Below are 24,616 nucleotides of genomic sequence, written 5' to 3' on the forward strand. Positions count from 1 at the left end.
TTTCCATCTCAGGGGATTCATGCGAGACGCGGCTTTTTATGTGTTATATTTTTATATTTTTATGTGAAGCTTCAGCTAAAAAACTTTAAAAAATAGTTTTAAAATACGTTTGTAAAAAAGAGTCTAGGTTATTTATGGTAGTTTATTGTCTAAAATTGTGTGTGTAAATATACAGTACAGACTAACAACACTGGATAAATATTTAATCTTGCAGTGCAAGAGAAATGAAAGATTTGAGAAATTAAATACTATGTCAGAATTCTACGGTGGCCCTGAAGTGCAAAGCATTCAACAAATCACTCGATACAAAAACATTTTTAAGATCACAACAACAATTAAAAAAAAAAAAAATTTAAAAAGCAGCATTACATTTTAGAAAACAAAACAAAATTTCAGAAACCAAAACTTGAAAAACAAAAATGACAAAAAAAAAACCATTTCAGAAAACAAAATTAATTTCCAGGAAAAAAAAAAAATATTAAAAAATGAAAACATTTCAGAAAAAAAAAAAAATCCAGAAAAAAAATTAAATATTAAAAAATGAAAAACATTTCAGAAAAAAAAAATTCCAGAAAAAAAATGAAATATTAAAAAATGAAAAACATTTCAGAAAAAAAATGAAAAACATTTCAGAACACAGAATGAATTTCCAGAAAACAAAACGAAATCTTCAAAAATGAAAAACATTTCCAAACCGGAAGAGGCAGGTACTATGGGACAACGCTGATTGGATGATGATTTTTGTCAATCATTTGAACTGAAAAGTATTTTAAATGAAGCGATGACGGGTTTTATCGTCCAAACAACAATGTACTATAATAATCCACGTATTTCCCATTTATATATCAAATAAAAAATGCAGCAAACTGTTAATGAACTTTAAAATTATTTTTTTAACATTTCGCCTGACACACGGTCACCCGGAAGTAGTTTGTGAGCACTTTTACTTTGAACGCTGTGCGCTAATGTCTACGGCTGCGAGGTTCACGCTGTCAATCATCTTTAGGTAAGAATCAATTCTGTGATCTTTTCTTTTGTCAGTCACATGTCTCTAAGGATGTTAATTTTAGGATGTTAAAGTGCTGCTTTGAAAAGATAATTTCTTTTTATCTTGCGCATGCGCAAAAAGAACCCGATGGAGACGAACCGTCTTCACATGATAGCCGTTCCCGTTTTCGGTGACAACATGAGAGAAAAAGCTCCGAGCCAGCCTGATTCTATGATTTATACAGTAATTACAGTAATTATATGGCATCAGTGTTGCTAAAAATCGACTTTAAGACTGAAATCAGTAAACAAGTTCTTATGGGAAATAATATTTAAGTGCATTGTATATTTTTGAACCGTGCATATACACATATACTGAAACTTAAAAATGAACTTTAAAGTTTATAAAATACTTAATTGAATTAACATGTGATATTTCTGCAGGTGAAGTTACTCAAAGCGAAGTTCCAGAAAGGTTTGTGCTGCAGAAGAACAGATGGCAGCTCTACATGGGAATACAAGAAGACTAAAGTCATTCATATCATTGTGCAGTGTACAGGCAAGTCACCATGATTTATGTGAAATGTAATCAATAAATATTATTTAACCTTAATATCTAATTTTTTTTTAAATTGCAGGTCCTTTAAAAAAAAGTCTTTAACCTGCTGCATAAGCCTGATTAGTTGTAAATGATGCAGTGGGGAGTGAAAAACGAAGCACAATTCCTGGCTTTAGTGTCGGGCTGATGATCTGGAAATCACATCTGAGGAATCGCATCAAACACTTGTACAACTCCAAACAACTTAATGTTCCTTTAAGCAAAACTCCAGTTTAAAATGTTCATATTAGGCTTGCTTCATTTAGGAGTTTTTCCGTGTTTACCATTTTAGGTTTTAAAGCTTTATTAACAAAGATGATGTTTGATTTTCAAAGCTGTTGTTTAGAAATGTTTTTTTGTCAATGAAAAAACTGAATGCTGATGTGAGGATTGTAATAATGGATATGAAAATAAACAAATTTGTTTCATAGCAATGCAGTATATTTATTGAAAACTTAACATGAATACTTTATTCAATAACAGAAACAAAGAAACAGTTGTGGATTTTCCTTTAAGGGCTTCTTCATGCAGTCAATCAAATGTTGCGCTTACAATCAGCATTTACTCAGCGTACCTGTCAGTCACATTTATTAGAGGAAAAAATGCATCTGGGAAAAGTCTGTTTGTGCTTAACAACTATATCAAAAAGAGTCATGTCAGGGAAGTTTTGTCCACATTGCTGCTCAGCATCACATCCAGAGGAAGACGCACAGGTAAGAGACGCCAGTTCCTGCTCGTACATGCTTGCAGCTTCCTCTGCACTGGACTCCAGCTCCATTGAAATCCCTGACAGAAATAAATTAATAAATTAAAAATCCCTGACAGAAAAACATCGGCTACCGTTCATCTTTCATTCAGGAAAAAGTTGAGTTCATCAAAATGAGGAGAAAATGGGTTAAACCAGAAATTCATTAGGGAGGGGTCAAAACACCAAACTCAGAATAAAATACATTATTTCAGTCTTATAAAAAATACATTCTAAAACAATTTGGTATTCCTCCTCTGCCTGAAAGACTAAAACGTTTTTTTTAAAGATTTATTTTACACTACAGACTTTGCCACCTTTAGTTACACACCTGTACATGTCTGATGATGTGCACATCCATTCATTTACTGTCATGTTTCTGTGCACTGACACACTCTAAAGTCACAGATCTTAATAGTGTGAATAAGAAGCATTCATAAATGTTATTCTGAGACACAAACTGCTGCAGTTTACCTGACAGCTTTGCTGATTTATGCGGCTGGTACACCTGTCTGAGAATCCTGCCCACGTGACCCCCCCCCTCTCCAGCTGATGAGGTAACCTGTCATTAACGTATGACTGAAGGATCTTGGATCTGTCTGTAAACACCCACCTAGAAATCACGTTTAACGCTACATTTATTAGATCAAACAAATGTGCCTCCATACCTTATCTGTGGATGGTGGGACTGCATTTCCTGATGTGCGCCGTCTTAACACACGTTTCTTCGCAGCTGCTGCTTCAGACAGAATCCTCTCACGACATTTTGAAACATTTGTAAACCTGGTTGGTGTTGATATTTCTGCGTGGGTTCTGTCATCACATCCACTAAATATTCAAAGATTAAAGTTTATGTTAACGTTTTACCGTCCCTTTCTTTGTTTACCTGCAGAACGGACGTCATCCACACAAACTACTTCCGGGTGACCGTTCTGCTTCAGACGAAATATTCAAAAAATAATTTAAACCTTCATTATCTGTTTGCTGCATTTTTGATTTAATATGTAAATGGGAAATACGGGAATTATCATGGTACATTGTTGTTTGGACGATAAAACCCGTCGTCGCTTCATTTAAAATACTTTTCAGTTCAAATGATTGACAAACATCATCATCCAATCAGCGTTGTCCCATAGTACCTGCTTCTTCCGGTTTGGAAATGTTTTTCATTTTTGAAGATTTCGTTTTGTTTTCTGGAAATTCATTCTGTGTTCTGAAATGTTTTTCATTTTTTAATATTTCATTTTTTTTCTGAAATGTTTTTCATTTTTTAATATTTCATTTTGTTTTTCTGAAATGTTTTCATTTTTTTTATTTCATTTTGTTTTCTGGAAATTAATTTTTTTTTCTGAAATGTTTTCATTTTGTAAAATTTCTTTTTTTTCCTGGAAATTAATTTTGTTTTCTGAAATCTTTTTTTCTTTTTTTTCTTTTTTATGTTTTGGTTTCTGAAATTTTGTTTTGTTTTCTAAAATGTAATACGCTTTTTAAATTGTTGCTGTGATCTTAAAAATGTTTTTGTATCGAGTGATTTGTTGAATGCTTTGCACTTCAGGGCCACCGTAGAATTCCCTCACGACTCCTCAAAACTGTAGAGTGCGGGACGTTCTAGTGCCACCCTGCTCACAACTTTTTTTTTAATGGCAAAAATGATGTCACCGATGTTCGTAGTAAAACCCTAATAACAATGAAGAATATTTATGAATCTACTGTGTTCTGATGTTGAAATCTTGGATTGTTCATAATGTTCAAACACAATGCATTGTGGTCTATGTTTGCATATTTAGTTGGCATTGATGCACAATGCGTTTTTGCAGAGGTAAATTAATTTAAAAAAAATTGGTAACTGGTCAATTTTAAGGGCACTTGAATTTAAAATTGGATATTTGGACATTTTAAAAAATGGCGAACCCCCTTTGCACAAAGTACTGAGTAGTTCGAGAATCCAGACACAACCAAAGTATTTTTTTCACAAATTTAGGTACTCTATATTTATTATGCAATTTTTTTTAACAGGTAAGACAAGTTTCATATCTATCAATGGCCTAAATTATTGTTTTTAAAATTACATTTTACAGAAGAAACCATGTCTAAAAGAGTAACATTGTAATATGCCAGAAAGTGTTGGCATCACGAAAACATCACATTTAAAATATCAAAACAATTTTAGTATTTAGTATTTTTCCATTTTAACATTTTCTTTTAATGAAAACTAATTTCCAGAAAAACGTAAAAGTAAAAGTTCTCAGTGACATTAAAAAAAATACAATTTGCTTGGGGCTATGAAAAACCAACATCTATAAATGTTTTATTAAAAATGGGAGACTAACGGTTTCATCTATTTTAATCTAAATAAGGTAAAGTCCTTGAACCAGACTTTCCAATGTCTGGTTCAAGTTTGGTCGCCATAGGATAAATAACTGGTGAAGTAGGAATCGGTCTCAGCACAGTCAGCAGTGATCTTCAGGCTTAGTCGGGGACATAAGGTTTGATTCCACCACTTTTTCAGGTTTTTTTTCCCCTAGCAGCTGCATTATTTGTATCTCCGCCAAAATTTTAAAGAAGAACCGTATTTTTGTCACAAGAACAGGCAGACGGCTTTATCCAAATGCAGCAGGTTTATTAGCTCAGCTAAAAGTCAACAAAGCTAAATCAGGGTCAGGCAGGCTGGGGTCAATAACAGGCATGAGAGCATCAGAGAAGAGATGGGGTAGTCAGGATCCAGGCGAGAGTTGGGGCAGGCAAACAGAGTCAGAAACAGCGTCAGGGGACAGAAGATCAGATCCAGATATAACACTTGGTAATGAAGGCAGAGTGGCACAAACAATACTTTGCACTGAGTGAGGCTCAGTGCAGTGCTTAAGTAGACTGTAAGTGATATGTAAATGCAAGTCAGGTATGGGGCATCCAAGAGCTCTGCGCTGGGGTTGCTGGGAGATGCAGTGCATTCAGCACCCTGGAAACCGTTCCGGGTGCTGACCAGAGGGGGAGACAGAGCTCTGACTTCTGGCAATCTTCTGGTTGCTCCAGGTTTGTCCACGGCTCATGGCTTTAAGCGGGAATTCATCAGTTGATCATTCCCTTTGGCAGCTTCTTATATTTGCAAAAACAGCTAGAGATGTTTTAGACTGGGTCCAGCTCCGATTTCACACTGTAAGTGAACCGCACTGAGTCTGGTTGGACCGAGACTCCCTCTTCAGACTAGTCCAGACTAGAGTTAATAGGTATTTTCCCTTCTGCATGTTTAGTCATAGAAAACAAAGTCTGGGCTGTTTCATTGAACAAAACAAAGCTGATATGAATATAAACCTACGTAAATCTAGGGGTTTGAGACAATTTTGTGATGAATTTTGTTGTTTTGGTCTCTTTGGGGAATTTCCTAACCAATGGTGTTTGAAATGAGTTCCCATCCAGTGGGATCCAACATTAATGCAGCAGAACAAATCCTGGAAATATTTGAATATATCTGAAGGAAAATGGTTTCTTTTGTATATCAAAATCTAGCAGGAGAAAGTGACAAAGCTTGTATCGAATAGTTCTCACTTAACACGTTAAGTGTTTCCCTAAAGGAAAATTATAGCTGTGTGTTTTTTTTGCCGCCCAGCATATGAGTTTATATAACAGGAGAAAAGGAACATTAAAAGGTTTCTTAATGAATATGATCAACTATAAATCTCTCCAATCACACCTCCTTCCCTCCCATGCCCCTCTCTGCGTCTCAGCAGGAGTTGGCTGATAATGAGATGTGGTGTTGTCAGAAGAACAGTCCATGCTCATCCATCCAGCCTGTTTAGTAAGGGGCATCGCGCTCACACACGCACTCACACAAACACACAAAATAATGGACGCAAGACACACCGCCACAGTCCCACACCCAGGGCAAAGTATAAACAGACGAAAGAACAGGTGCGTTGCTGTTGACCTTTCCCACACGAGCCCCGATGACATTATCACTTTAATGCGCCTGCTTGCCTACCATGCCTGTAAATGGAGTAGGATGATTGCAGGATGTGTTAGCAGACTGATTCTCCAGACCTTTCCAGATTAAAATGACTAAACGTTTGCCTCCGACATGTATCGTCTACGTTTCACGATCCTACGCTAAATCACTTCCCTCTTTCTCTTCTGTCACAGCGTCCTCTGGAACCCAATATATTGTGTCCTCTCACTTCTTGTTTTTATCTCTCAGCACATTATCGTCTCCCCTTTCTTCTCTCTTCCCTTTCAGGAGGGGGTGAAGGGTAAGTGAAGAACGCTCGGAGGCAGAGCTGGGAGACCTGTGCGCCGTGGTGTACGAGTGTGAGCGCAATCCATCACCACTCCTCTCCAGCAGCCTGGCTCTCTGTTCTCCAAGGTGCAAACTACAGAATCATATTAAACGCATTTCAAGTTACAGTACGGGCTGCATTTCCAGGCTGTTAAAAAGGGATCAGGGAGTCGCCCCCCCAGCAAAGCTCGTGGATGTTTTTCTAAATCTTTTCAGAGCACTGAAAAAGAAAAATGAAGCTTGAATTATGACGGAAAGACTGAGAGCTAAGCATATGGTGTTCTAATGTACCAGACAGCAACACAGTCAGACATTTGCAGACTTTTTTCAAGTCGTGAAGTTTTTACTGACTGGACAGAAAAAAAATACGAGACCATCTGGAACGGTATGAGAGCTGAGACCAATTTGTTTTTCTGAACTGTTGATGTCTCCTTATGACAAACTACAAGCACTGTGATTTTCATCCATGGCTTTGTCAAATTTTTCATGTCCAACTTTTTTCTTGCAGTCTGTACGGTGAAAAAAAAAACAGATTTTTGTTTTAAATTTCCCCCTTGACCAAATTTTGCATTTTTCATTCCAAATCTGTGCATAAAAGTTTATTAAAAAAAACATTCTTAGACTTGTCAACACCTTTAAAGTCCCACTCCAATCCTCTTTTGATTTATTGTAAAAAAGTTCCCAGTGGTCTTTTAATGTGAAACGTTTCCTACAAATGTTATTGTGCATTAAGATCTGCAGTGTGAATGATTTGAATAAACATTTAAAGTAACCATTACAGATTACAGCTCTGATTGTATCTCTCTGTGTGTCCATTCATAGCCTTGAGATACTCTGTAGGGGTTAATGAAGCATTTACAGTTAAGGATGAATAGCAAAGCTTGTATTTTCTGTTATGGCTTTAACTGAATGAAACAATCCTTCCCCCAAAAAACCTTTTCTGAAATACACACATTCAATTGTTTTTGTTTCCTTTTGTCTTTAAAAAAAAAAAAAAAATTCTAATTGAAATTTTAAGGGATTTGTATTTTATTTTTTGCTTTATATTATATTTTGATTGCCCTTATATCAAGCATACCTAAAGTCTGAACAGAAGCTACCGAGAAACAAAATGAGTTTGTAAAAGGATTCACAAATGTGTGACGTGTCACTGAGCAAAAGAAAGAAACACTCACCACTTTCGAATTTCAGAGCTAATAAAGAGGCTAGTTACTTATTTAAAGCCTAATGATACCTGAAGCTAAAGCAAATGGAGCCGTTTTTGTGAACGCTGATCACTGCAACCCAGTTTTCAGATTCAAAAATGCCGCTTCAAAATCTTTAGAACAAACACCTAACTCACTAAAGCTGAATACAAAACCTCCCAGTTTCAACATGAATATTATGCACATATAAAGTAATGAAATAAATAGCGTTACCAACAAATACATCAACTGATTTGGATCTAAATCTGAGCAAACGGTGAGCTGAAAGGTTCGAGAATGATTCCCAAAATATCAACAAAGCTAACCAAACGGACTGTTTGTAGATCCCTCTTCATATTTGTTGCAGTGGGAATGTAGGCGCAGGTGATCTTTCTTCCTACATCCTGTGACTCTCACTTCCCCACTATTGCTCTCAATGATCATTAACTGCACATTTCACATCCTGGAGTGTGCAGAGAGAACCGGCTCGCTCCACTCTATGCTTGAGCATTTATACAACACAGTAGAAAAGGTATCATGTAAATAAATCTTCTATTTTTTACTGATTTCTTTTAATACATTTGCATTCCAGCTGTGCCAACAGACAAATGAAAGAATGAAATCCGACAACGTGGGATCTTGATGCACCAAGGCTATAAATACCCCCGACCCCAGGCTGTCACTGCATCTTGTCCCCATCAGATCTGTGTCCTTCCCACAATGTAACAGTGGTGTAATCTGTGGCTAAGAGGTAGTAACTGCCCTCTGCGTTTTACCTTTTCTATGTGAGCACCCATCCCACTAAAACTATAGGTAGTTCTTTAAGAATCTGAAGCAGGAGCGTTCTTTAACTACTGCAGAAGTGTCTAATCCTTATGAGGCCATGCCTCTATTAGATACAAAAAAAATATAATCAAATTGCTGAAGCTCTATGATTTTTGCCTGGCTTTCACTACTTTACACGGCGGCGTTGTCTCCATACAGCAACATCTGCTCTGATTTTGTATGAAACCTACTTTTCTGTATTTTCTTAAGTGTTTAAGATGCTGATTGGTGACACCATACTGTTGGTTGGGGTAAGAAGATTTCATCAATAATGAAAAGCCTTCATCACATGCAGCTGTAAGAGGGTTGACCCCTTACAGGGCCGCCCGCATCTTAAGTGTGTCCTGCAGTTGCCTTTAGGCTCGACCCCAAATAAAGTCGTGAAAATGGAACATACCAATGTGGTTCATATGGTAAGCCTATCGTGAAGTTTTCCTATTGTAAGTTGCACGACTTATAATGTACTGGCGATGCTGCCGTACGGTTCCCTTACGCCACTTTGTAGTTGTTGGTAAGGTGCGAGTACTGACCGCAGGCGAATGCTGCACGCACAGGGTGTGCAGGTGATGTCTAAGCGCAAATCGCCTGTAGGATTCCCACACAAACTAAACTCTGATTGTCTAACTTCCTCATTTCTAAAATTCAGGCTGCAAGCAAATGACCTTATCATATGAAGAGCAGTAAAAGTCCTCTTGCGCTGTCCACAATAAAAAAAAATAAAATAAAACTGTACGACACGCCGTGTCTCACCCACTTCCCCCTTACTTTACCTGATCTGTCAATCGCAGCAGGATCTTAGCAAAAAATGTGCATTAACGTTTTCACTTTATGAACTCACCTAGCAGTTTACCACCTTAAACATTTTACAGTTTGCCAATTTTTTGCCTGTGGATAGCCAGCATGGAGCCATAAGGACAGCTGTGACTGAGGCTTAAACGGCTCCCCTCCTCTAAAGGAGGCACAAATGAAAAACCCCAAAAGAGGGTGCACAGATATTGTAATGAAAAATGATAATAAGAAAGTTAACGGATGTCCAGTTCAATAAAACACAGCAAACCCAAGCGGAGTTGTGAATCCTGGGATTAAAAGACGACAGAGGCTAGAAGGAAAAGGGGAAATCAGGTTCCTACAGAGCCAGCAGACACTTTTCCGTTGACAGATGAGCATGAAGCTCGTTATTTCCCTCATTTGACCCTGGTCACTCCATACTCAACTGGACGTTTTCTTCTCATACTTGCACAGTTTCTCTTCCAGTCTAACTCCAGCAGTGAGCTGAGGAAACTAAAGCAGAGCGAGGCTGAAACACCATGTCAACCGGAGTGATGCTGAAAGTTGGCCCAGACCAGGAATATGTGGCTCAACAGGTTTTTTTTACTTTTCAACTTAGTCAGAAGGACGGAGTACGAAGGACCCAATGCATGAAAAAAACATCCTGCCTTATTTCAGTTCCCGAATGAATGCCATGCATTTTTGTATTTTACACACTGGTAAACAAAGTCCAGAAGAGACAGCTGCATTCCCACCTGGGTAAGCACCTGTCAGCTCACACTTCAGGTAACCTAGTTGGTGTTAAAAGATGCTGTCAGTTAGATTTTGTCCTCCTACGAACCTGTGACTGCCTTTTAGCGGCAAACCCCAAGCCGCTCCTCCTTTACATGTAAGGAACTAGTTTTTATTTTTAATTAAATCCAAAAGGTGTTGAAAAGAAAATCGAAATCAGAGAAATGAAGGTCCCACTATTCAGTTCATTTACTGCTTTGTGGGTATGGACGCCACAAGGACATACGAAGCCCATCGAGACGACTGCTGTTGTGAATTTGGGCTATATAAATAAAATTGAATTGAGTTGAATTGAATTGACATCTGCGAGTTTTATTTAAGGTTACATCTCAAAAAAGCCTTCCACACAGGTACTGAGCTCAAGCACAGGCTTTTTCTTATAGAAAAACACCTTTTCTTAGATCAATTTTCTGAGTCTGAAAAGGAAAGGTAAACAAGGAATACAGAGAGAAGAAAGGAAAGAATTACCTGAGGCATTTTTCAGGTTGCCATTGGAGTCTGCTGTGGTGTACATGACATAGGCGCCTGGTTGGTTCACCCCAAAAGGCTGCAGAAAGAAACACAGGCAAAAAAAATATGAAAAAAGAAATATATTAGCTGCCGTATGACTGACATTAGCTGTCAGTCAGGCAGGGGGAATACAGAGATCAGGAGGGCACGAGAATAACTCTAGGCAGTTCCTATATTTCTATCACTTCGTGAAGTATCAAAGGTCTGACCCAGCTGGCTGGAGTCTGCCTGAGCATAAATGAAAGCCCCATTTGCATGTTTGTGCACCTGTGTGGGCAGATACTTAACTCTTGTCTTATCTCCTCATTATGAGGGGGCTGACGGCTAATGATGAGAGCCGTTCTTCGCTTCACATCAGCTAATCGCGAGTGTGTTACGCATGCAGACACGCTGCGAGAGAGACTTGGCCCTTTATGCTGTAACACTCAGCGGCGGGGACAGAGGGGAATAGAAATGAGGCCAAAGGAAACAGATGAGGAGAAAGAGGCGAGGACGCCACAGAGGAGCCCAGAGGAGGGGAAGTGCGAAAGAGGTGTGACTAAGAAGAAGAGGAGTAGAAGAGTGAAATGAAAAGACACAAACCGCTTGATGGATGGGAGAGGATAGGAGCTAAAACAGCTGCAAGCACCGCTTGTATTCATCATAAATTTCACTTAGAGTGGACAGACTAAAAGCAAAACAACTCCAATACCAGCAGCCTTTTGTTCATGTCAAAGCTCATGTGTTCTGCAAAGGGCCTTCCACTGGTGAATGGTTGCATGAGGAGTGATACTCCTGGCTGCTTTTTACTGTTTATTTGCAACTACATGAGAGGATCTGCTATTGATCACGCCGTGACACAAGACGGGCACCCATAGCCGAAGATTCAAAACATCGATTTATTTCACTGCTTTGTCATTTATGATGCAGAAATGGGGTCTTTATTACGCCCAAACAGATATCCAAGGTTAACTGCGAAAGCTTCATGTACTCCAGACAGAGAGATCTTTAAAAAACTTTTTTTTCCCCACAACTTTGTAAAGAAAGACACCTATCCAGATTCAAACCTTAAGTAGTTACTGGTGCATTTGCCAATTACATTAGCAATGACACAGACCAACTATTAGAACAGTTCTCATTCAAAATTTAGCATAAATGTTTTAAAAAGTTTATTATTTGTGGAAATTTTTACATTTTACAAACAAGAGTTTTTTATAAAAACTTGTGATACCTCTTGAATAAATCCTTGGAACATTAGTTTATACAATGGCTTTGCCTGTTTATTAAATACATTTTTCATATTATTTTGACCTCATCTTTGCTTAATTTTTGGATTTATAGATTTCGTTTTTTTTTCTATACACTTTAGGTATATGTTAAAAAGCATAAAAACAGTTTAAACTTAGTTTATGTGTTTTTTGCTGTAAAAAAAAGACATTTCTTATTTGTAATTCAAGATTTTGTACCATTTCAGGTTCATTCATCAATTATTGTGAAATAAAATGAAAGAAATATCTTTTACAAAACAAAGCTGGGGTTGTAAATTAACTGTTTGAGATCAGGCTTTGTCACAAAAAAGTGTCTTAAAGGTAAATTATTAGAGCAAATTGTTAAGTGGTAAAAAATACTCAAAACTGCGTCAGAATACTAAGGGTTACAGAATTTTAGCCCATTTCTCTGAGTCTTATCAGTCCCCTCACTAACAAGAAGGTGTTCCTTTTAAAGGATTCCTGTTTTCTTTACGAACAATGTGATTCACTGCATTCCCAAGGAAGTCAGCTCTGCTCTCCATGCCCCAGAAAGAATGTCCCAAAAAGGATCCAGCTCATCTATAAACGTTGAATACATTAGTCATGCTGTTTGGAACCCTAATTTCTATGGAGTCGTCCTTCTTGGGATTGGTCCTCTGAAGACCTACAAAGCTGACTGCAGCTTTAAGTGGGGCTGGGTTTAGGAAAAATCAATTAATCAACATCAAAATGATCTGTACTTAGAAAAATCCACATAGATTAATCACATCCATGCAATCCAGTTTGCTTTAACAACAATTACATTTAGTCTATTTTGAGTGTAAGAAATCCTAATTTACTACTTAAAATTATATCTTTATTCAGTTTAAATTATTTTTTTCATAGACAAGAAAAAATTTAAGCAAATTTGAAAGATGAATCTATACTTTATCAAATTTCATACAAATTGTGAATCAAAATCAAAGAAATTCAGTGCTTTGAGAGTGATAATCAGTCGTAGTTTGGGGTAATATCAAGTTAGACTGCTTCAGGTTATTGAGGAACTCTTTAAATATTATGAGAGACTCTGCAAACTCTCTTTGCCATCAAGTAATTTTGCATTTTAGCTGCAGTCAGATCCAACCCTGACCTAGAAGTGACAAGAGAAGATTACCAACTGGATTATTTATAAACTGTTACTTTATGCTCTTTTGTTTCAAATGAAACATAAATAATTGAACGGAAAACGAGTAATACTAGTTTTGTTTTCAACTTAACACACTTATAAAATGATCTCTATATTTTCTGCACACAGACTTTAATTTTTTTGTGGTAACAATAACACTGTTGTCAAACCAGATCAGAAAGGATAGGACTTGCTTTAAAACACTACTTTTTTTTACACAACTCAACCTTTTGTATAATAAAAAACACACACACAGGAAATCTGAGAGGATTTATTATTATTCATGTGTGAAAAGTCTTTGTTAGCAGAATTTTAAACTTTTTAAGAGACTGAGTGTTCATTCATAAACTGCATCTGCTGTACTTGATAATAAAGCAATTTAAAGCTTCACGATGATGATTTTTTATATATGTTACGAACAGTCATTCATGGTTGAATTTAGGTCGAATTTTCATTGTTTTAAAAGTTACTGAATCCAATTCTACTAATTAAAAAGCATGCAACGTTTTTGATTTTGAATCAGTACTAGTTTATGCTGTTTTATTTTACATAATTAAGATGAATTAGCTATAAATTGGGATTTGTTTGCAACCAGTTAAGCTTCTTTGTTTATGGACACAAAGACAATAGAACAATACAACCTTTCTATTTTATTTAAAGGAGACCTGAGTTCTTACCTTGACGTGTTCGTTGCAGTCATTAAAGCAGAGGCCGCTGAGCACTGAGAAAGACAGGAAAAAAACCCAGTCAGACATCTTTATCAGCACAACAAAAAGCCACTGTGGAGGAGCAGGTGTCATCTGTGATGCTGAAGTTGCAGCATCAAGATGGGTTCTCTCTGCTGTGCTAAGGTGGACGAAACGGGAAAGGAGTTGAGGTCATAAACTCACTGCCAGGAAATCCAAACATGAAAAAATCTGCTAATTATTAACATGGAAGTGTGGGCCACAAGAGCATTGCACTTATTTGTGCATACAAGCATAGTGAGGAGAAAATGCACCGAATTGCAAATCAGTCATTAGAGAAGTGACTTTATTAGCATACTAATGGGATCCTGGGTCTCAGGCTGCATTGCTTTGGCTCCTTGAGTCACACTGAGGCCTGGTTTGGTTCATAAGATTGGACACGGCGGTGCAAAAGAACCACACAAGGAACATCGCAGTGACCAAGCTCATAGTGCGCTGGTCTCAATGTCAATAATCATTAAAAAGGAATCTTAAATCTAATTTAGTATTTGGAAACCGTCTTAAAAAAATTCTCCATTTACTTTTGTCGACTAAAGCAACTGTAAATCTAATTTTAATTGATTAAATTAGGTTTGTGTCTCTGAATGTGGAGTCAAGAGTTCTTATAGCCTCTTTTAAAAGTGTTGATCAAAGTGATGCACAATTATTCTAATAAGTTCAGTACTTGTGTTAATTAATCTTGGCATTAAATGTAAGCTTGTAATATGAAAAAAATCACAAAAACATTGTCAAAAAACACAACGTCATAACAACTAAAACGAACACCAAATGATAGAACAGGCTTTGTAAATGAAAAAAAACAACCTATTTTAAACAAGTTCAACAATTAAAGCTCACTCACATGCACCCATTCAGGGATTGACCTGTGAGTCATGAAAGTGGATCGTACCATTCTCCTGTGTGTGGTAAGTGTATGGTGAAGTATTGGTAAGGCTAAAAGAAGTTGCACGCACTTCTGCCCATGTGATGCCCACACACATTACACTCTGTCTAATTTCCTCATTTCTAAGTGTTAGGCTGCATGCAAAGAATCCAAAATGAGCGTGCACGTATCACGTGAATAGCACCAACGGGTTCTTTGTGCAGTCCACAGGATTTATGGGGGTTGAAAAAAGAAAGATAATCTTATTTACTGTTGTTTTGAAATCACTACGTCTTAGCTAGGACTCCCTTTAAAAAGAGGTTTTTAACCTCAACAGGAATTGTTGAAGGGCATATCACAGAAAAAATGGTGTCTGAATTGACTTTATTTGGTTGGAACCGGAAGCGAGGCATTTTCTATAAGTGATGATCATCCAGTTATATTCTACAGTCAATGGGTAAAAAAAATACAAATAAAATGAAAATGTGTAAGAAGCCTGTTGTAAAGCATGAATCAACAGGCATTGCAAGATATTTCAAATTGCAACATCAAAAAATAAGTGATTATTACTGGTTCTGAATCAAATATTTAGCATTAACAAAAGTGCACATCGCAATTTTAAATTTACAGACATTTCTGGCAGTAATTCAGGGCCATAGAGTTTCTTTAGGTCACAAAATTCTGAAACTTTATTCGACTTTTGCATTTCTGCACCCTGCTGTCAAAATTCCTTGCAATCCAATGAATGCAATTCCCTTGCTGATGTACTCCCAGACAGACGCACCTGCAGCTCACTGTAGTCCTTTCTCCACCTCTGCACTCAAGCATCCTGCTTCAGGCTCTCTCAGAGCTCTCAGCCTCCAGCGTCATCATACTCTTCACTCAAGAAGCACAGGTGTGCTCCTTTGAAATATTCAACTGTCTGCATAAACTTCATCTGCTTGCTCCTTAAGCCAGAAGACTAAAACGGATCTGAGAGTTTGCCTAAAAATAAAGTTTTCATGTACCTCTACTTTAAACTGCAACACTTGTTTTAGACCCGTTTGTTCTTTATATTTGCATTTTCTTCTTTTAATTATTAAATGCTTATAAAATAAAAACTCAAAGCAACGTCGGCAGTGAAAGCAGTCGTGCTAGAAAGCATTGCATCTTATTGTTGACTTTCAGTTTAAAGGGCGTGTACCATGCCATTCTTAAGCCTTTTATAGTAAACTATATGCATGATAATAGATTTCCTTTGGCACACTAAGGAGCGATTTTTAAATTATTTTTGCAGCTTATTTTTTTCTACCCAGGCTTAAGATGTCTCCATCTTTGAGGCCCCGCCTTTGGGTGTCGCCCATGTCATGACGTCAGCCTAGAGTCAGCCTCGCCACAAACTTCCAAAATTTTGCAAAGATGGATGTGAATCTGTGCATTTAAGATGAAAGGGTGTTTGCCAAACAGCGCGAGCTTCAGGGAGAAAGTAGGGTCTGCTTTCCTTCCAGGAAGCACTGTTCTCACTGGTCTACGTCAGCAGTGAGAACCCGCTCGTTTTCATGGGAGGGGCTTGTGGTCAGAGGCTGTTTAGAGCAATACTCAGAAATGCGTGAATGGATCATTTCTTTTTATGAGAAATAAACATTATAATACACTTAAAAGATAAAAAATGTGATTTTGCTGAATATATTTAAACCTTTCAATAGGTGATGGGGAAAAGTGGGACATTTAAGAATCCAGAATGGATTTTTAAAAATCTCTTAGGAACAAATTTCGCTGAAGATCCTTTGTGTGTTTTTTTGTTGAATACATCACCACATTATTCTCTTTTTAGCTATCACCCAGATGAATGATTTGCAGACTCGCCTATCATTTTGTAGAATAATAAAATATTCGTCTGACTGATTTTCTGTCACAACTCAACCATAGCAGTGTGTCTTCTGCACTCTTGAGTTGTTGCATTGCCATGGTTTAAATGGTACCTGACTGAGCATTCATTTATGGAAAGGACACTACTTATCTGGTTCCCACAGGTGTAGCCCAGGGTTTGGTGTTAGTGTCTCTTAGGTTTACAATCTAGTCAACCCCTTCGGGTCCAGATCATCTGATAGAGATTTTTTATGGCTTCTCTGCACATGATCCTCAGCTCTACCAGTTCATTCGTGGTGCGAGTTTCGGTCTGCATCATTACATACAGCACCTCTAACTAAATCCGGCTGAAGCTGAGCTTTTCCTTCTTCATTTTTCTTAAAACTATCTTCTTGTCTTTTACACATTTGATTCATCTTATTTTCAAGTTTGACCTAACTTTTAATCTTTTGCCATTTTAAAGCTCTAAAGCTTCTTTAATTGAATTTGTGTGTGAAAGTAAATCTGCAACGCTTCTGCCTTCCACCCCATTCTCAGAGACTATAAAGTAAAAACTGGCTTCTTTTATCAACCCTTGCAAGATGGTGGGTGTCATGATTGATGACCAAATATTGTTCATGACCAGATTGCCATTGTCTTAAGGTCACAGAGTTTTAAAGTTTTAAATTGCAGGAGTTCAGCATTACGTAGCGTGGTGGCACCCACGGCTGCCACAGCGAGATTTCCAGATTCTGTATAAATGGTCCGAGGCGCAGCGGTGCATCTGATTTTCAATTTATCCAAAAGGGCACATTTTACTTCATCAGTCAGTAGTCTGCCGTAGGTAGTTGTGGTGACTAGACTTATATATTGTATGTTGACTTAAAAGAAAGGGTGGTTTGAGACAATCCATAAGACAGGGGGGTCAATTTTCAGGCTTTCTGGTCAGACAGTAATTGTGCAATATCCTCGTTTGTTGAATTTTTGTTGGTTATGTTATACAGTTTTTCTACTCAAAAGATAAATATGCGTAATTGTAGTGAGTTATTTGTCTCTGCACACATCAGAGTGTATAAAGTCCACATGTATCCACAGTAAGATCTTCCGCAAGTGGAACGATCTGCTGAAAACTGTAGGCCCTCTTTCTCTTCACGAACCTTTTAAATAAAGTTGCTTTTACAGTCTCCCACAGACAGGTCAAATGGGTGGGAATACAGATTAATTTCATAACTTTGGTTTGGTTTGGTGTTTCACACAACACTCTTCAGGGTGAACCAAAGACTTAGAAACTTCCAAAGACCAAACTGTCTTGGAAAATCAAGCAGTTCCCACAGCAGCACAATCAGGGGTGGTAGTGCCTAAAAGGATCCCCTTCTGACCAGAACAACACAAAGTAAATGCATGTAGAAAAAACCTACGGGAATCATTTCTTTAACAATTATGCATAAAATATGCACCTGTCTTTTCTGGTTACACCACATTTATCGACAAATCAAGTTTATGATTGAAATTCTATGCCATTTCCATTGATTCCATGTCCATTATGCTCTGTGCTCACAGTTTACTGCCTTTAGTTGACTTCTGCTCTTCTGGGAAGTCTTCCTACAATCAGACTGAAGTGAAACACCAAAGTTCATTTCAAGTAAACAAAGACCCCTGTGTGAGGTTACCTTGGCACAGAGATAGATCAGTCAACCTCCAGTAAAGCTTTCAGGATGGCATATTTGATTCTGGCTCTGTACACCCATGTGTCAAAGTGTCCTTGGGCAAGACACAGAATGCCATATTGAAGAGTGGCATGGGTGGCAGCTCTGCCTCCTATAGTGGATAAATCTGTGTGCTTAAGTGGGTGAAAGGGACTGTGACTAAAACACCCTTTGGACCTTAAAGGAGATGGAAAGGCACTATGTAAGTAGATGCTAATAAACCATTTAAATTTTCATGATCTTTTACATTTGTCAAAAAAAGTGGTCTCATACTCTCAGATCCACTCCACTGCAGCTTCACCTTGCATTCCTTAATGCATTCTTTCAATCCTACTTGTATTATTTTTGTTTTTCGATTCTTTTATCTCTGAAATTCTTTTTCTCTTTCTGAAGGTTTACCATGTCCAGTTGCTTTAGGTACGTGTTTGATAAAGGAGTAGATGTAAACATATTCATAATTTCAAACATTTTCAAGCTCGTTTCTCCAGAGCTATTATGAAACAAAGGAAGCAGTTCACATAAAATTTACAGCAGTTGCTGAATCTTTTCATAAACCGTGACAGATATAAAAGCGAACCTGTCTTATCTGTACCATAACACATGTGAAAGACATTTTTTCTGACATCAAAGCACTTTTGGGAGAATTCTCTGACATTGGGACAAAAATAAACCATCTTCACCCCTTAACCATTTCTAAACTTGATCCAACCCCAAAACAAATTGTGACTAATTACACCAAGAGAGAATGCAAATGAGGACCTGTTTGCTGTTGCTCCATTTTCTTGCATTATGATCCATTTATACGCTAACTTTTCTGTAAAGAACAAGATTTTTCTCTTTTTGTAAAGAACTGAGTGAAACAGAAATGGCAGAAGCATTGCAGAAGCAAAATTGCTGCTTTGAAGTTCAAAGACAAAATATAAATATGCCTGAGGCAAGATTCAGACCGTGCACCCATCAATGGTAAACAGGGAGACCTTGACCTGAGTGGACCATACTGCATACAAACACGTACCTAGGAGCTTGGTAAACAGTTTTAGGAGGAAACACTGCTTTATCAAGGCAAAGAACCTCAATAAAGGTGATAAAGGTCTTTGAATTCTCATGCCAGACATCATTTTTTGTCATTTCACCTTAACAAAACCTAAAGTTAGAGTACTTACTGTGCTCCACAGGTCAACACAGCTTCTTAAAGCATGTTTTGTAGTCAAAAGGCATCTCAGGAGATACAGATGCATTTCTAAGAGACCATTAGTTGCTCGGTGACCTCTGGCTTAGGTATTTAGCTCCTAAACTCCAAGGCTTTTTTTGCTTTTCTGAAGAGTCAGAAATGTAGAAAACTTGGATAAAAACTGGATAAACCTTAAAGAAAACATGTGGTTAATTGGTTCTGAAAGGGTAAAAGACTTTAAAGGGTCTTGAGGGATACAAGTATCACCAAAGCAAACAGCCTGCATTTAATTCCGCATTCATCAATTCTAAGAAAATTCTAGATTATCACAACAGTGACTTTACACCAAAGTTGCCCACAAAGGTCACAATGATCAATAAAACACAGGCACAGGATTACTTTTTAGGAGTTTTGGTGTACTGTTAAATCGGTTTAATGTCCATGACTTTCTTTGACAGTCATTCACAGAAATAAGCTTCCATTGGTTAACAGTAAATGTGATTTTAAAGGAAGGTAAAATGATACTTCAGTTTCCTCACACAAGTTCAGCGTCCTGAAACTTCTAGCACCACGGAAAATGTTTTCACACATTAGAGAAAACCTATTTTCACTTGAGCAGCAGCTCTGGGGGGGTTAACAGGTCGATTTTAAGAGCTGGTGGAGAGTGTGAGAATAACTGTGGCCTCAGCAGGGACCAAACTAGTTTCACTGTTAGCTTTAATTTGGCAGAAAGCATTGTTAGGATGTTGATGATATGCACCAAAGGAAAAATAAGTAAATATATAGTAATGTGGGAATAATCAAATGATCCAAGAATGCAAAAATAGTGGTAAATGATGGAAAAACAACTGAACTTACAATCATGTTATCAACAACACAAAAAACACAGAAAATGATCCTACATTATGGTGTGGCACGTAGCATTTTATAGCCAATATCATGGCAGTTAAAGGGTAATCATCCATTATACTCCAGTCTCCTCCATTACATCTGTGATCCTCTGCCATGTGGAGGCAAGGTCTCTACTGACTGGTTAACTAATGCCTCATTTTCCCTGAGCAGTGTGGTATGGTACGGTACGGCCCAGTACTTTGAGCATTTCCATCATAAAATGGACTCATTAAGCCGGACCAAATTGTACCTGTTTTGGGCCCTGGTTGGTTGTAGGTCCATTAAAAAATTGAACATACCAGTTAGGATGGAGCTACTGTTGAAACCTGTTGATTAGCTAAAGGTCATTACGACAAAAGAAAAGGCCAAGCAAGCAGCTGTATTCCTCTTCCCGCCCAAAATCTTCTCTGAAAAACAACATTAAATGCTTTGCATCTACGACGTAGGAAAAGCCAAGCGGACCGGACCAAATTGTACCGTACCACTCAGTGGAATAGAGGCCAACTATGACCGGTGATCAAACGTTTCACTTTTTATTGGTAGCTACTATCTTCCAAATACAGAGAAAAACAAATGAGTTGACAGGGATCTATAACTGATGGGATTTGAGTTTATCTTCAGTCTCAATTAAATGTAAGACAGAGGAAAAGAACACTTTTTTTTATTTCTTACAGAAAAATGCTTAGTGTTTTTTTACACACAGAGAGCAACACACTCTACACACTCTTGGACAGTTAAGACACCCCCTGAGTTAGAGAGCAGATTTGTGGGAAACCTATAATTTTTGTCAGAGAAACAAACAACAGCCTGGTTTAATATCCAATGAAAATGGAGAACACTTTGGAGTCCCTTCATACTAAAAATAGATTTAAAAATAATAATTTTGATTGCTCTACAAAGTAGTGCTGTTACTCTTTTCAGGCAACAAAGCAGAAAATCTTCAAATTCATCAGGTAAAATCCCCCCCCAAAAAACGTATCTGCATGTTTACATGTTTACTCCCTTTAATCACATGACCCATGAAATGGAACAAAAGGAAACAAAGATGCATTGTAGAATAATTGAAATACTTTTCTATTAATCAGTCAAAAAAAGTAATTTACGGGTGAAATGATTTTAAAAAGCCAAATACTGCTGTGCCACTGGCTCATTACAAACCAAACAATTGCATTGAGTAAACTAGAAGTCAAGATTCTCGCCAAATCAGCATTAATATAATTCTTTTTAAGAAGATTAGGGCAATTTACTGTTGTAGCTCCTTAAATTCCATTGTATTTTCCAATTCCAATAAATGAACAGAAATGCTGCTGCATAAATTTAACCAGATGAACTCCCTGATTGGGCTGATTTATGCAGCACAAAAGATCTTTTTCTTTTATTCCCAGAAATACCCAAACATAGAAAGCCCTTTTAGTCAAAGGTCTATTCCTGCTAAAGCCCTCATGTGTATTACTCTACAAACTAAAAATTAGTCATAAAAAGTGGGTCCACACTCGTATAATAAGCACTTTTTGACTTAACTCGATGATGCGTGGAGGAAGGAGGGGAGGGGAAAAAAAGCCCCTATGTGGATGTTCTTTACAACTCAGTGGGCACACTGATGCTCCAGGAATACAGGAGGCGTGTTCATGTGTGAGTGGGCTGTAATTCTGGTGAGGGGAGAGGAAACTGAAACCTGGAGTTGCTTCTGTTCTCCGTACTTCAATCCTTGGCTGACATGGAGCAAGACAATAACATTGTCTGCATGGCCGAAACAAGATCTTCAGAGGAGATCTCAAACTCCCTGTCGGGATCAGATTTAGTCTGTTTCCACTGCAGGTGCCTCCCTTTCACACAGAAACAGCTGTTTTCAGGTATTACAATTTTACTACCACCAGCTCACTTGCTAAACTAATTTAATTAGTAGCAGGATGACATTTTGCACTTTGCGTTAGTCAGCCAATGTCTTTAAATCTAAAACTCTCCACCGCCAGTGGTTTACACTTGTGTGTATATAGATACGTATGGTAACTTTATATAAAAGAAATAATTTATGATGACCAGCTCTGTGGCCAAGTGGATAAGTGTCCACCCTAAAACTGGACGGTTTTGCGTTCAAATCTCTGGCCGAGTCAAGCCGGGCTCTTTGAGGGGAACCAGTGCTTCCTTGCTTGACACTCAGCATTAAGGGGTTGGATTGGGGGATTAAATCAATGGTTCTCGAAAGCAGAGAACTAATTCTGTCATGCAGATGTTTGTGTTTTTTATGATTTGCACTCTGTTTTATGTATGGCTTTCATTATTTATCAGTGTTGTTTTTATGTCTTTCAGTCCAACCAACAAATGTTTAATTGATGTTTTGTTTCTGTGTTTATGTTCCATTTTTTCGGATCCCCTTGGATTTGTAGCTCCTTTTTCTGAACTTTTGGTTTCACCTTTTGTTTATATCACTACATTTGTTGGCCTGTTGGTTGGTTTGTTAGTTGGTTGGTTGGCTAGTTAGATATTGTATCTCTGTTTGGTCATTGGCCATCAACAACCCCCCCTAATTTCTAACTCCCTCCAGGTGTGACTGGTCTCCTTGACATCAGCCTACAGGTTCCTTCTCCATGTGTTTCTTGGTCTTCCTTGGTTTCTTTTCCCCTGCGGATTCTAGGTCAGGGCCTGCCGGTTAATGCTGAATGTTAGCTTCCTCAGAGTGTAACCAATCAACCCCCCCACCCCCACCCCACCCAACCCCTTTTCTAGTCTTCCACTGGTTCATGGTTTGTTCTCTGTGTTGCTGATGGTTTACGGCCAGTGGATCTTGATAATTCTTCTCGAACAAGAACTGATCAAAGTCTGTAATCTCTTGATGCTGGTTTTTGTCGTTCTCTATGTTTCAGGTCCATTTCCATTCATCCCAGCTCTTTGCGTTGGGGAACACTTTATTTCCAAAAAAAACAGAACAAAAAAAAATGTACAGGTTTCTGACATTTGGAGCCAAGTTGAGGTTAGATGTCTTATCTAAAAACACTAACTGTCAAACCTGGGATTTGAACCACCAACTGAGTTACAGTGAGTATGTTTGACAAGCAATCAGAGGAAGATTGCTGATAAATACAGTGATGAAAGTCAGGCAAGGAAAAAATCCCTGAACCTTTCTTTGAGCGATATGGCGGGCACAGAGCGAAATTTTGGAAAAATACGTGGTCTTAGATGCATTCTGGTGCATTCTGGCAACTAGTTATTCACTTCTTTATCAAGAAACTAAGACTAATTGGAGCATCATGATTTGTCATTCAAACCCCTAGTTTGACTCTCCATTAAGGACTTGCTGGTCCTAAAAAAGAATTTGGAAAATTGCTCAAAGTAACACAATCCTACAATCTACGCTTTTCCTTAAAGCTGCAAAACATACAATTGCTAAAATTTAGTAACATCAAAGCCCCAAATGGCAAAAAGAACACCAGTAACTATGATATTCTATGAAAATACCTCAGTTATTTATACATTATTTCTGCTTTAGAAATGACTGATGTACAACATCCACTTGCACTGTTTTCTCAAACTATAATTACATCAAAATATGGGATCTGCTTTAAACTATAATACTATAACATAATACATCAATTCTTTAACACCAATACTAAGTAATCTGGGAAATATCAAAACAAACATACAAACTAAATTAAACATTGTAAACATTATTTTTTAAGGGAGTGCGGGTCCAAACCATCAAATACTTATAATTAATGTCAACTATACTGAACTAAATCATGGGAATTAGGAAATACAAATAAATTAGATAGAGAAATGTATTCAAAATAAAAACTGAAACTCAAAACTAAAATTGAAATTATTTCAAAATGTGGTTTTGAGATTATTTTACACAAAAAAGTATTTGACCTACACTACCTTAAAAATCTTTTTTTTCCAGCCAAGACCACTTCAATTTGTTTTTTATCGTCTTCTCACAACTGAGGTCGTGACCACGCTCAATAATGACGATGCCTGCCATTATTTTAACACAAATTTGATCGCAAACTCTTCAGATGTGTTTGTGAAAGTTTAGCGTGGGTCCGCCAGTTTTGGTCTCTAGGGAAGCGAGTCACCCTGACCACGTGGTGCAGACAGAGCCAATCAGACCCGTCGACGCATCCGAAAGCAACTAAAACGTCCCGTCATTGGTCAATTAGGCCGGGAAGACGAGAGATGGCCACGACCATAGAGGAAGCGATCTGCGGAGAAATATAGAAAATAAAGCTAAAATTAGCTGATTTCAGACCATTTTTTAATCCGGAAAGCGATTTGTCCGTAGAGATCAGGTCTTTATTTCCCGGAAAGTACGTTCGGTTTGCTCAAAAACCCGGATTTCCGGGAAT

At 37.7% G+C, this 24,616-nt stretch overlaps 1 protein-coding gene and 1 long non-coding RNA gene across 3 annotated transcripts in view; one reads left to right on the forward strand and one right to left on the reverse strand.

Moving 5' to 3' along the window:
- The window catches only part of itfg1 (integrin alpha FG-GAP repeat containing 1), a 159,142-nt gene that overhangs the window by 30,340 nt on the left and 104,186 nt on the right, over positions 1-24,616 (reverse strand). The window contains exons 13-15 of one of the 2 annotated variants that reach the window (XM_078944681.1): positions 13,748-13,791; positions 10,635-10,713; positions 2,005-2,371 (exon numbers count right to left, since the gene is read on the reverse strand). In XM_078944681.1, the coding sequence (XP_078800807.1) occupies positions 2,163-2,371; positions 10,635-10,713; positions 13,748-13,791 (332 nt within the window). In that variant the 3' untranslated portion in view covers positions 2,005-2,162. Of the gene's footprint in view, positions 1-2,004; positions 2,372-10,634; positions 10,714-13,747; positions 13,792-24,616 lie in introns of those variants that run through there. The other variant, XM_023953696.2, reaches the window with a different exon arrangement.
- LOC144991032 (uncharacterized) lies at positions 875-1,763 on the forward strand. The gene is made up of 3 exons (XR_013654946.1): positions 875-1,006; positions 1,432-1,546; positions 1,626-1,763. It is a non-coding gene; the product is annotated as an uncharacterized LOC144991032 (long non-coding RNA).

The sequence above is a fragment of the Oryzias latipes genome, chromosome 3 (assembly GCF_053564925.1).
Source record: "Oryzias latipes strain Hd-rR chromosome 3, Olatipes_Hd-rR_3.1".
NCBI lineage: Eukaryota > Metazoa > Chordata > Actinopteri > Beloniformes > Adrianichthyidae > Oryzias > Oryzias latipes.